The sequence below is a fragment of the Mobula hypostoma genome, chromosome 23 (assembly GCF_963921235.1).
Source record: "Mobula hypostoma chromosome 23, sMobHyp1.1, whole genome shotgun sequence".
In the NCBI taxonomy this organism is placed as follows: domain Eukaryota; kingdom Metazoa; phylum Chordata; class Chondrichthyes; order Myliobatiformes; family Myliobatidae; genus Mobula; species Mobula hypostoma.
The window spans coordinates 3,348,351-3,360,605 of NC_086119.1; the positions used below are offsets into that span (position 1 = coordinate 3,348,351).

General features: G+C 51.3%; 2 protein-coding genes across 2 annotated transcripts in view; both read left to right on the forward strand.

Moving 5' to 3' along the window:
• spag5 (sperm associated antigen 5) overlaps positions 1–3,478 on the forward strand; it is a 56,162-nt gene extending 52,684 nt beyond the window's left edge. The window contains exon 22 of the mRNA XM_063031690.1: positions 2,592–3,478. Coding sequence (XP_062887760.1) covers positions 2,592–2,678 — 87 coding nt within the window. The 3' untranslated portion in view covers positions 2,679–3,478. The remainder of the gene's footprint in view (positions 1–2,591) is intronic.
• Positions 3,479–6,713: 3,235 nt separating this feature from the next.
• Positions 6,714–12,255, forward strand: part of LOC134336965 (fructose-bisphosphate aldolase C-like) — a 31,805-nt gene continuing 26,263 nt past the window's right edge. The window contains exon 1 of the mRNA XM_063031693.1: positions 6,714–6,845. The gene's annotated coding sequence lies outside the window, so the exon portion shown is untranslated. The remainder of the gene's footprint in view (positions 6,846–12,255) is intronic.

The window sequence follows — 12,255 nt, forward strand, 5'->3', positions numbered from 1 at the left end:
AATGAATACAGAGTCCACTGCCGCCCCCACTGCCAGATTCACCTCCCTCTTACTGAGTAAATTCTTCCTCAACTCTGTTCTAAACGGAGGTCCTGTGCCCTCTGATGCTGGACTCCCCCACTACAGTGAACATCCTCTCCATATCCACTCGATCTTGGTCTTTCAATGTTCAATAGGTTTCAATGAGATCCTTCCTTAATCTTTTAAACTCCATTAGACATAGGAGCAGAATTAGACCATTCGGTCCATCAAGTCTGCTCTGTCATTCCATCACAGGTGATTTATTATCCTGCTCAACTGCATTCTCCCGCCTTCTCCCCCTAACATCTGACACCCTGACTAATCAAAAACCAATCAACCTCCACCTTAAATATACTCAATGACTTGGCCTCCACAGCCGTCTGTGGCAACGAATTCCACAGACTCACCACCCTCTGGCTAAAGAAATTCCTCTGTTCTGTTCTAAAGGGACGACCCTCTATTGTGAGACTGTGGCCTCTGGTCCTAGTCTCCCCACCGTAGGAAACATCCTCTCCACATCCATTCTGTCCAGGCCTTTCAGTATTTGGTAGATTTTGATGCGATCCCTGTTATTTTTTCTGAATTCCAGTGAATACAGGCTCAGAGCCATCAAATGCTCCTCATACGTTAACCTTTCCATCCCTGTAATCATTATCACGAACCTCCTCTGGACCCTCTCCAATGCCAGCATATCCTTTCTTAGACAAGGGGTCCAAAGCTGCTCTGGGTGATGGTGGTGGTCTAGCAGTGTGGTGGTCTTGACTCTCTCTCACGACCTAACCCAAAGCTTCTTTCCCTGAAATGTCAGGGTAGTTGGACTGAGTCTGTATTTGTTTAACCCTTGGGTTCAGACCTTGTGCTGATAGACTCCTCCTACCTTTCCTCTGTGGCCGGTGTGTCTCGGAGGGCTCTGCTCTGCTCTCCCTGGTCCGGCCGCCGGTGACCAGGGCTGTGGTGGGGAGAGGCCATTTGGGCCATCCCGTCTGCTCGCGATTCCCCTTCCAGTACAGCCCCACAACCCGGGATCTCCACAGTACCAGACACCTGCCAACCTATCTCACATTGTACTATGACCGAACCGCTGTGGCCTCTTGTGTAGAGGTTCACAAATATTCTCCTCCCTCTGGGTGAAAGTGTCTCCCTCCTGACCTCATTGTGGTTGTTGAGCCATTGTCTGCCTACAATGCATTTTCTCTATTACTGTTATTGATTTCTCTTGTACCACCTCACTGCTGTGTAATATAGAGTCCGGGGCCAAGGACTGGAGGTCTGGAGGTCAGTGTGTGTGAGCGGGTGGGAAAGGGGCTTGTTTTACAGTTGTTTAGTTGTTGCTTGAGGTGTTCTGAACATTGTGGACATGCTATGCTGGTGCTGGAATGTGTGAGCACACTTGCAGGCTGCCCCCAGGCTTTTCACTGTGTTTTTGGTGTACACTTTATTAAGTAAATCTGAATCTAATGATCCAATCTATATAAACAGTATACATGACAGGTTTTTCCACTATCAGTACATGACAATAATAAACCAATCCCTCCTGCAGACGGTGGTGGTTTTGTGATCAGCCACAAAGCTCAATCTCTGATATCTCAATAATCAACGCACACTGACCCCTTGTTGGGCGTTCGCTATTATTAGTTGTACATCACTTAAATTAAATTTGTTAGATATTAGAAGTGAGAGGGGGGCTAGGGAGTTCCCAGAATAATGGTTTGATTGCCTACTTCACTAAGAGATTCCAAAATTAGAATCCAATTAAGAGGGTGCAGTCTGCAGACAGCTTTAGTGCAGCTGCTGCCTGCCACACATCTCTTCCAGCACCGGGGTCAATAGGGCGCAGGCTGCCCCCCACACCCCCAGACCAGCTTTCACTCACTTAACGTCACACTTTCCAGCTGGTGATCGCCATGAGGCAGCAGAATTAGGTCATTTGGCCATTCCGTCATGGCTGATTTCTTAGCTGTTTGAACCTCACTCTCCTGCCTTCTCCCCATAAACTTTGGTGCCCCAACTGATCAAGAACCTGTCAACCTCCCCTTTAACAGACTTGCTCTCCACAGCTGTCTATGGCAATGAGTTCCACTGATTCACCACTCTTGCGCTAAAGAAATTCCTCCTCATCTCTGTTCTAATTCACAGGCTGTGCCCTCTGGTCCTAGACTCTGACACTACAGGAATCATCTTCTCCACATCTAGGCATATCTACGCCTTTCAACATTTGATAGGTTTCAAGGAGATTCTTCTCCCACCCGCCCCCCCCGAATGCTTCTAAACTCCAGTCAGTACAGCCCCAGAGCCATTAAACACTCGTCATACACGAAACTCCAGTCAGTTACCCCAGAGCCATTAAAGACTCTTCATACACGAAACCCCAGTCAATATAGCCCCAGAGCCGTTAAACACTCCTCATACATGAAACTCCAGTCAGTCACCCCAGAACCATTAAACACTCGTCATACACGAAACTCCAGTCAGTACAGCCCCAGAGCCATTAAAGACTCCTCGTACATTAACACTTTCATCTTTCATTCCTGGAGTTGTTCTTGTGAATGTGCTCTCCCTTTGTGTTTCAGACACTCCATTCGGTGCCTGAGGTGGTGGCAAGCTCCGTGGAGTTGAAGGGACTCCTGTCGTATCTGGGAGATGACCTGGGAACCTAATGCGTCTGGACCACTGGATCTCCCCGAACGCTCTCTGTCTGCCCGGGGTGTCACTACCAAGGAGGATTTAATGGTTGTGTCTGGGGTGAGTGGGGAGGCTGTTTGGGCTCTCCAGTGATCTCAGCGTTCATAACCCCACATTCAAAAATTGGGCATCTCCAGTTTGGAGAGAAGACCTGACCATGATCATCCACCTGATGTGCCCCCAACTCTGTCCCACCAGCTCGACTGTGGCAACAGTTCGATGCGACTCGAGCTGTTTGGTTGGCTCATCTCAAGACGCGAGTTCTCTGCTGATCCCTGACACAGTGAGACCCCAAATCAGAGTGAAACATCATGTGAAATATTTATTCGTTGTACAGAGATGTGTGTTCTTTCTCTGCTGTGGCTCATGTTGAGATGCTTCTGTGTGGTGGAGGTCTCCCTCCTCTATATGTTGAGAGGAATATTTCCCCTTGTATATAATAAAGGCTGTGCATGTTAAAGTGTTACTGTGGTGACATTAAGCCAGGGAAGACTTGTACTTTCAGTAAAGAAGTTCATCGGGTGATTGGACCTTCTGTCCGCCAGGGTCGGAGCTGACCGCTCCAACTCTGTCCGCCAGCCTCGGAGCTGACCGCTCCAACTCTGTCCGCCAGCCTCGGAGCTGACCGCTCCAACTCTGTCCGCCAGCCTCGGAGCTGACCGCTCCAACTCTGTCCGCCAGCCTCGGAGCTGACCGCTCCAACTCTGTCCGCCAGCCTCGGAGCTGACCGCTGTAACTCTGTCCAGCTGTGTCTGTGTGGTTGGAGGTTACAGCGACCCACGGCGACTGTGGCAAGATTCAACCTCTATCCTGTCGGACTATGTTTTGGTCACCGCCCACTGGCTGAGCTCCAATGTTGCCCACACCAAATGCTGGAGGAACTTGGCAAGTCTGGTCATCAATGAAGGGGAACAAACAGTCGCTGTTTTGGGCTGAGACTATTGATCAGGATTTCCAGCATCTGCACAATCTCTTGTTTCTGACTTTGTCCAATTCTTTAACTCTCTACCTCGTTTACTTTCCAACTGATCATTTCTCTACAGCCAATCCACACCCATGGTGGGCAGGCAATTTAACAAACTGACCTTGAACCCAGAGACCCAGCCTCTGCACCGGTAAAACGGGGCTGTCTGATCAGTTAAATCAATGGGTTGCTGGGCGGTCTGTCTCCTTGGACTGGAAAAGTCTGTTCCATGCTGTATCACAGAATAAAATAAAAATAAAAATGGCGACGGATGAGCCAACCTCGGCTTCAAAGCAAGTCATAAACATGAGATTCTGGAGAGCAACACACAAAATGCTGGAGGGATTCAGCAGGTCACACTGCATTGACGGAGATGAATAAACAGTCAGCGTTTAAGGTAGACACTTCATCATGGCTGGAAAAGGTGCGGGGGCAGGAGGAGAGCTGGAAGGTGATAGGGGAAGCCGAGTGGGTTGGAAGGGTGAAGGGCTGGAGAGGAAGGAATCTGATAGAGAAGCGAGGACCATAGAAGGAGGTGATAGGCAAGTGAGTCGAGATTAGAGTGGGGAATAGAAGATGATGGACGGGGCGGGGGGGGGGGGGTGTTACCAAAAGGAGAAATGGATGTTCATGCCATCAGGTTGGAGGCTACCTAGACAAATCTCCCAATCTATGACACGTCTCACCAATGTAGAGGAGCGGGGGCTACGATAGACGACCCCCAGCACATTCACAAGGGAAGTGAGGCCCCACTTCGGGCCCTGAACGGAGGGGAGACGGGGGCAGCACTTCGGGGCCCTGAACGGAGGGGAGAGAGGTGGTGTAGGGGTAGGGACAGCATTTTGGCCATTTGCAGGGATAAACAGCAGGAATAGATCCAGATGAGCCAGCAAACGGGAAAATCGGGAGAGGTGTACCGGAAGGAATCAATTACGTACATCCTTCACATAGCTGAGGTGTAAAAATCTATGCGGTACGTCTCCAGCTGAATGTGCAATTTATAGTAATTTATAATAAATAATATGTACAACAGGACAATCGATATAACAGAAATACCGTTGTATCAGCATGAATTAATCAGTCTGATGGCCTGGTGGAAGAAGCTGTCCCGGAGCCTGTTGGTCCCGGTTTTTATGCTGCGGTACCGTGTCCTGGATGGTAGCAGCTGGAACAGTTTGTGGTTGGGGTGACTCGCGTCGTCAATGATCCTTCGGGCCTGTTTTACACACCTGTCTTTGTAAATGTCCTGAATAGTGAGAAGTTCACATCTGCAGATGCGCTGGGCTATTCGCATCACTCTCTGCAGAATCCTGCGATTAAGGGAGGTACAGTTCCAGCCAGACAGTCGGGATGCTCTCAATTGTGCCCCTGTAGGAAGTTCTTAGGATTTGGGGGCCCCATACCAAACTTCTTCAACCGTCTGAGGTGAAAGAGGCGCTGCTGTGCCTTTTTCACCACACAGCCGGTGTGCACAGACAACACGAGGTCCTCGGCGATGTTTATGCTGAGGAATTTAAAGCCTCTTGACCCTAGATCCATTGATGTCTATCGGGACTAGCCTGTCTCCATTGCTCCTGTAGTCCACAACCAGCTCCTTTGTTTTTACGACATTGAGGGAAAGGTTGTTTCCTTGACACCACCGGGTCAGGGTGATGGCTTCCCCTCTGTAGGCCTCGTTATTATTTGAGATTAGGCCAATCAGTGTAGTGTCGTTAGCAAATTTAATTAGTAGATTGGAGCTGTGGGTGGCGACACAGTCATGGGTATACAGAGAGGAAAAGAGGGGGTTTAGGACTCAGCCCTGAGGGGCAGAGGTGAGGGAGCCCATTCTTACCACCCGCTGGCGTTCTAAGAAAGGATGTGCTGGCATTGAAGAGAGCCCAGAGAAGGTTCACGAGAATTATTCTGGGAACGAAAGGGTTAATGTACGAGGAGTGTTTGATGGCTCTGAGCTTACACACGCTGGAGTTTAGAAGAATGGGGGGGGGGTCTCATTGAAATCTATTGAACATTGAAATGCCTCACTAGAGTGGATGTAGAGAAGATGTTTCCTATAGTGTGTGTGTGGGGAGGGGGGTTGGGGGGAGTCTAGGACCAGAGGCCACAGCCTCAGAATAGAGAGACATCCACTTAGAACAGAGATGAGGAATTTCTTTAGCCCGAGGGTGGTGAATCTGTGGAATTCATTGTCACAGACGGCTGTGGAGGCCAAGTCAGTGTGTATATTTAAAGCGGTGGTTACTAGATTCTTCATTAGTCAGGGCATCGAAGGTTACGGGGAGAAGGCTGGAGAATGGGGTTGAGAGGAATAATAAATCAGCCATGATGGAATGGCAGAACAGACTCAATGGGCCGAAAGGCCTCATTCTGCTCCTATGTCTTATGGTTTAAGGCTCCAGTAACAAGACTTTGCGCTTCTTCTGTCAGTCAAAACGGTTCAGCCGGGCTTGGCAGCTGAACCACACGTGAAAGCCAGGAGCGTGACTCGGTTGTCAGAGGCTACTTGATACGCATTTAATAGGTAGTGGGAGCTCATCCCCTCTACCTTCCCCGTTGTGACAATCTTCAGTGTTAACCTTGGCGCTATAAAGGGTTACGCTAACCGCTTTGTTACGGTGTCGCCGCGGGCAATTTTACAGCCCCTTCCTCAAGACTACACACTCTTAATCGTAACACCGGACAGCACGTGCCCAGGCCGTTCGGCCCACCTCACTCGTGCTGCCGACTGTGGATGGTCGTCCGGAGCCCTCCCACACCTGTCAAAAAGCATTTTAAACGACTGTTGCAAGTGAGGATTTGATACAGCCGCAGTGTCCCATCTGCCGGCCGTTCCACCGCTATTGCCCCCCACCCCCCGCCGCTGCCTTTACCTAGCACCTCGGGGATTTTGCACCCGTAGTATTTCCGCCCTCGGTGTCCCCCGACAGGACTGCCCGCTTCCCGATGGGCGGGGATGTGCTGAGCCAGGAGTTGGGCTGTGCGCGACCCCCCTCCCCTCCCCTCCCCTCCTCTCCTCTCCTTCGCTGTGCGGGCGGCCCGGGGCGGAGTCTGCCCGGTCACGTAACTCTGCGGCATCACAATCGCGTTATTAACCTGCGGCGGAGCGGGGGGGTAGCGCATTCAAGCGGCCCGGGACACGGAGCGGAGCGGCAGACTGGACCACGGGGAGCGGCGGCTGGTGAGGGGGTTGGAGACGCGCTTTTGGGGAGGAGGAGGACGGGGGTGCGGAGTTGGGATGTGCGGCGCCGGGGATGCGGGTATTCGGCGGCGACACTTTCACTCACTGGGTCCCGGGCGGCTACTGAGTGAGTTCGGGCGATTCCTCTGCACCCGGACTCTCATCCTCCTGCAGTATCGCTCGGATCGCACACGGGAAATCCTGCGCAATGAGCACTCCGACTAGGAGACAAACCTGTGGAATTCTGCACAATCGAAGCTTCCTCCACACCACACCGTCCCATCACATACTCCTGGGGTCAGACACAGAGTGAATCTCCCTCCACACCGTCCCATCACACACTCCCGGGGTCAGACACAGAGTGAATCTCCCTCCACATCGTCCCATCACACACTCCCGGGGTCAGACACAGAGTGAAGCTCCCTCCACAGCGTCTCATCACACTCCTGGGACAGGACTGGTGGACACAGGATTATCTCAAATGCATTTGCACAAAAATATTTTAATCCGAGAGCTCCGTACATGTTCTGATGAAGGATACGTAATTCGATGTTTGTTTAAATAATGGTTAGAGTGTAGGGTCCGCTGACTACCCCTGAGGAAAACGGCTCCGTGCCCCCAAAGGAAAGCCCGCCGGCAGTCTGTAGTGAGACGGTGTGTTTGGGGTCTTTGAGAGTCCGCATTGGTGAGGGGGCGATGTGACTGGGCGGGCGCCCTGCGCCCTGACCTGCGGAATGTTCAAATCCCAACTCGATACACGGCGACCCCAAATTCAATTAGATCGATTCACAATCGGGAATCTCGTGCGTTTCAGTTTTAAAAAAATCCTATTAGACTTAAGAGTAGAATTGGGTCATCGAATTTTGCTGCGCCATTCCGTCATGTCTGATTTATTAACCATCTCAATCCCATTCTCTTGCCTTCTTCCCATAACCTTTGACAGGGCTGTTTTGCGTTTCTCGGGGGAGGTTCGACCCCCGCCCTAACCCACCTAGAACCACTTAGACGTTTGTGCTACCTTTACCCTCAGCTCCCACATTCTTCACGACCCCCTGCCCATCACTATCCATCCGTTCCCGGCAAGGCCAGGTTTTGTCGCTGGTGATGTCAGTTCGCAGACGTCCAGATACCGGGTGGCCTCCTTGACCTTGAGATCAGCCGCCGAGGAAGACACGCACGGCCGGGGTTAGCCCGCATACCGACACTCCGCACCACAAACTGCAGTCACCGCGGAGGGAGAGAGGGGCGAAAGGAAGGCCAGCTATAAACACAGGAGATTCTGCAGATGTTGGAAACCTGATGTACCACACGTAAAATACTGGAGGAACTCAGCAGGTCAGACAGCATCTCCAGAGAGGAATAAGCAGACGTTGTTTGGGGCTGAGACCTTTCATCACAGTTTTTATTCCTCTCCATGGATGCTGAGTTCCTCCAGCATTTTGTGAGGCTATTATAATTGTGGCTGAATGGCGCCGGTATCTGCGGAGTCGACCACCGCGCCGGCGAAGTGAGAGTGACCAGAAACAGACACCTTCGGGCTGATTGGCTAGCCCTGCGGCCGTGTCAGCCCCTCTGCGGTGCGAATGTTGCTGCTCTACTCCGTGCCTGCTTTGTCCGACTAGCGGCCTGGGCCACCCGGTCCCACCTCGCTCACCTTTCAGCGCGGCACTGCACGGTCATCCGCAGCGATCTCGGGTCCTGCGAAGCGCCGGTTGTGATCAGCTCCCACTGGAGGAAGAAACATAGAAAACCTACAGCTCAATACAGGCTCTTCGGCCAACAAAACTGTGCCTAACATGTACTTTAGAAATTACCTCGAGTTACCCATAGCTCTCTATTTTTCCAATCCAGGAGATTGGTAAAAGACTCCATTGTATCCGCCTCCTCCGCGTTGCCGGCAGCCCATTCCACGCACTCACCACTCTCTGCGTAAAAGACTTCCCCCTGACATCTCCTCTTTACCTACTCCTCAGCACCTTAAAACTATGCCGTCTCATGTTAGTCATTTCAGCCCTGGGGAAAAGCCTCTGATTATCCACAGGATCAATGTCTCTCATCATCTTATACACCTCCATCAGGTCACCTCTCACCCTCCGTCGCTCCGAGAAAAGGCCAAGTTCACTCAACTTTTTCTCATAAGGCAAGCTCCCCAATCCAGGCAACATCCTTGTAAATCTCCTCTGCACCCATTGCACATCCTCCCTGTAGTGAGGCGACCAGAACTGAGCACAGTACTCGACGTCCTTCCGAGCGTGTCGCACCATTCTTGCCTGGCGCGTGGCGTGGTGTCAGGATTGGGCTCCTTTCGGATTAACCGGTCACGATATGAATGTTCCTGTCTCGACCCTTGATTTTATTTTAACGAGGCCGAGTGGCTAGCTCAACGCTCAACCCGGCACGGATGGAAAGCATGCTCGGCGGGTGGCCCGACTTGGATTCGACCAGGGTCCTATATAGCTGCAACATTACCTCTCGGCTCCTAAACTCAATCCCACGTTTACGGTTAATGAAGGCCAGTCAGACAGCGTGGTAACAGGGCCTTCGGCCCAACTGGTCCATACTGGGCAGGCAGCATCTGTTGGAAGAGGTACAGTCGACGTTTCAGGCCGAGACCCTTCGTCAGGACTAACTGAAGGAAGAGTGAGTAAGGGATTTGAAAGCTGGAGGGGGAGGGGGAGATGCAAAATGATAGGAGAAGACAGGAGGGGGAGGGATAGAGCCGAGAGCTGGACAGGTGATTGGCAAAAGGGGATACGAGAGGATCATGGGACAGGAGGTCCGGGAAGAAAGACGGGGGGGGGGTGACCCAGAGGATGGGCAAGAGGTATATTCAGAGGGACAGAGGGAGAAAAAGGAGAGTGAGAGAAATAATGTGTGTATAAAAATAAGTAACAGATGGGGTACGAGGGGGAGGTGGGGCCTAGCGGAAGTTAGAGAAGTCAATGTTCATGCCATCAGGTTGGAGGCTACCCAGACGGAATATAAGGTGTTGTTCCTCCAACCTGAGTGTGGCTTCATCTTTACAGTAGAGGAGGCCGTGGATAGACCTTCATCTTTACAGTAGAGGAGGCCGTGGATAGACAGCGACTTCTCTAACTTCCACTAAGGCCCCACCTCCCCCTCGTACCCCATCTGTTACTTATTTTTATGCACACATTCTTTCTCTCACTCTCCTTTTTCTCCCTCTGTCCCTCTGAATATACCTCTTGCCCATCCTCTGGGTCCCCCCCCCCCGTCTTTCTTCCCGGACCTCCTGTCCCATGATCCTCTCGTATCCCCTTTTGCCTATCACCTGTCCAGCTCTCGGCTCCATCCCTCCCCCTCCTGTCTTCTCCTATCATTTTGGATCTCCCCCTCCCCCTCCAACTTTCAAATCCCTTACTCACTCTTCCTTCAGTTAGTCCTGACGAAGGGTCTCAGCCTGAAACGTCGACTGCACCTCTTCCTACAGATGCTGCCTGGCCTGCTGCGTTCACCAGCAACTTTGATGTGTGTTGCTTGAATTTCCAGCATCTGCAGAATTCCTGTTGTTTGGTCCATACTGACCGTCTTTTCCCAGCAAGTTAGTCCCATCTGCCTGCATTGGGCTCATAGCCCCCCACACCACTCTTATCCATGTACTGATCTAGACGACTTGGTGCTAATGTGTCTGTGCCTGAACCATCATTCAAACTACACCCCCCCCACCCACCACTACCCCATGTGTGAAGAAGCTGCCGCTAATGTCCCTTTTCACATCGTAGTGGTTAGCGCGACGCTTTACAGCACCAGCGACTCTGGTTCAATTCCCGCCGATGTCTGTAAGGAGTTTGTACGTTCTCCCCGTGACCGCGTGGGTTTCCTCTGGTGCTCTGGTTTCCTCCCACAGTCCAGTAGGTCAATTGGTCATTGTAAATTGTTCTGTGATTAGGGCACTGTGTACGTCCTCCCTCCTCCCAGGGGAAAAGACCTTGTGCACTGTCACCAGGTCTCCCTTCAGTCTCCTACTTTCCAGGGCATAAAGACCCAGCCCGCCAACCTCTCTGTAACTCAGTCCTTGTAAACCTTCTCAGAACTCTTTCCAGCTTAGTTATGTCTTTGCTGTAACTTAAGTAGTGTGCCCCAAATACTCTGGTGTCTTCTGCAACATAGAACATTGACAGTACAGGCCCTTCGGCCCACAATGTTATGCTGACCTTTTAACCTACTCTAAGATCAATCTAAACTTTCTCCTACATAGCCCTCCATTATCTTTCACCCGTGTGCTATCACTCAAATGTCCCTCGTGTATCTGCCTCCACACACCCACCACCCTCTGTGTAAAATCAAAACCTAACTCTGACATCTCTCCTGTACTTTCCAATAATCTTAATACCCCTGGTATTAGCCATTTCCACACAATGGGAAAAAATCTCTGGCTGTCCTCTCTATCTGTGCCTTTTATCATCTACACACCTCTATCAAGTCACCTCTCATCCTCCTTCACTCCAAAGAGAAAAGCCCTAGCTCACTCAACCTATTCTCATAAGACATGCTCTCTAACCAGGCAGCAGCCTGGTAAATCTCCTCTGCATCCTCTTTAAAGCTTCCACATCCTCCCTATAATGAGGTGACCAGAACTGAACACAATATTCCAACTGCAACATAGTGCCCCAACTCCTGGCACCCTGACTGACAGCCGTAACATCTTCAGAGACAAGAACAGGAAGGGAATGGGCGTTGTGTAGGCAGAAGAGATTAGTCAGTTGGCCGTTTGGTTACTAATGCATTTGGGCACAACACTGTGGGCCAAAGGGCTGTACTGTTCTAAGCTGATAATCCAGACTCCAGCGCAGTGGCTGGGGAATGCGGCGGTACTGTATCAGAGAGGCTGATGTTACACCGTGAGCCCGGGTCTGGAAATCTTCCCACACTTCACCAACCCCTGATGCCTCGGAGAATGCCAACAATGCATCTGGTCACTATTACTGTCCCTTGCCCATCAAGTGTTTTGAAGAGTCTGTGGCAGCTGTGTAATGGAAAGCCTCTTTGTCTATCACACCATTCACCATTCTGTGCTGGATTTGCCAACGCTGACACATCATGTACTCAGTCTCAGGGCGGCCCCAGTTATCCCACTTCCCCCTGCCCCCCCCCCCCGGAGTTTCACAGCAGCCAGGAGTTCTGTTGCTGAAAGTGACCACAGGAGCTGGTTTTCCCTGACCACTGACCACTGACCACTGCCCATGGAAATCTGTGTCTGTTCATGATCACAGACCATTCAGAAATCTGATGGCGGAGGGGAAGAAGCTGTTCTTGAAATGTTGAGTGTGTGCCTTCAGGCTCCTGTACCTCCTCCCTGATGGTAGGAATGAGAAGAGGACATGTCCTGGGTAGGGAGTGTGGAGTGTCCTTAATGATGGATGACACCTTCCTGAAGTATTGGACCTCC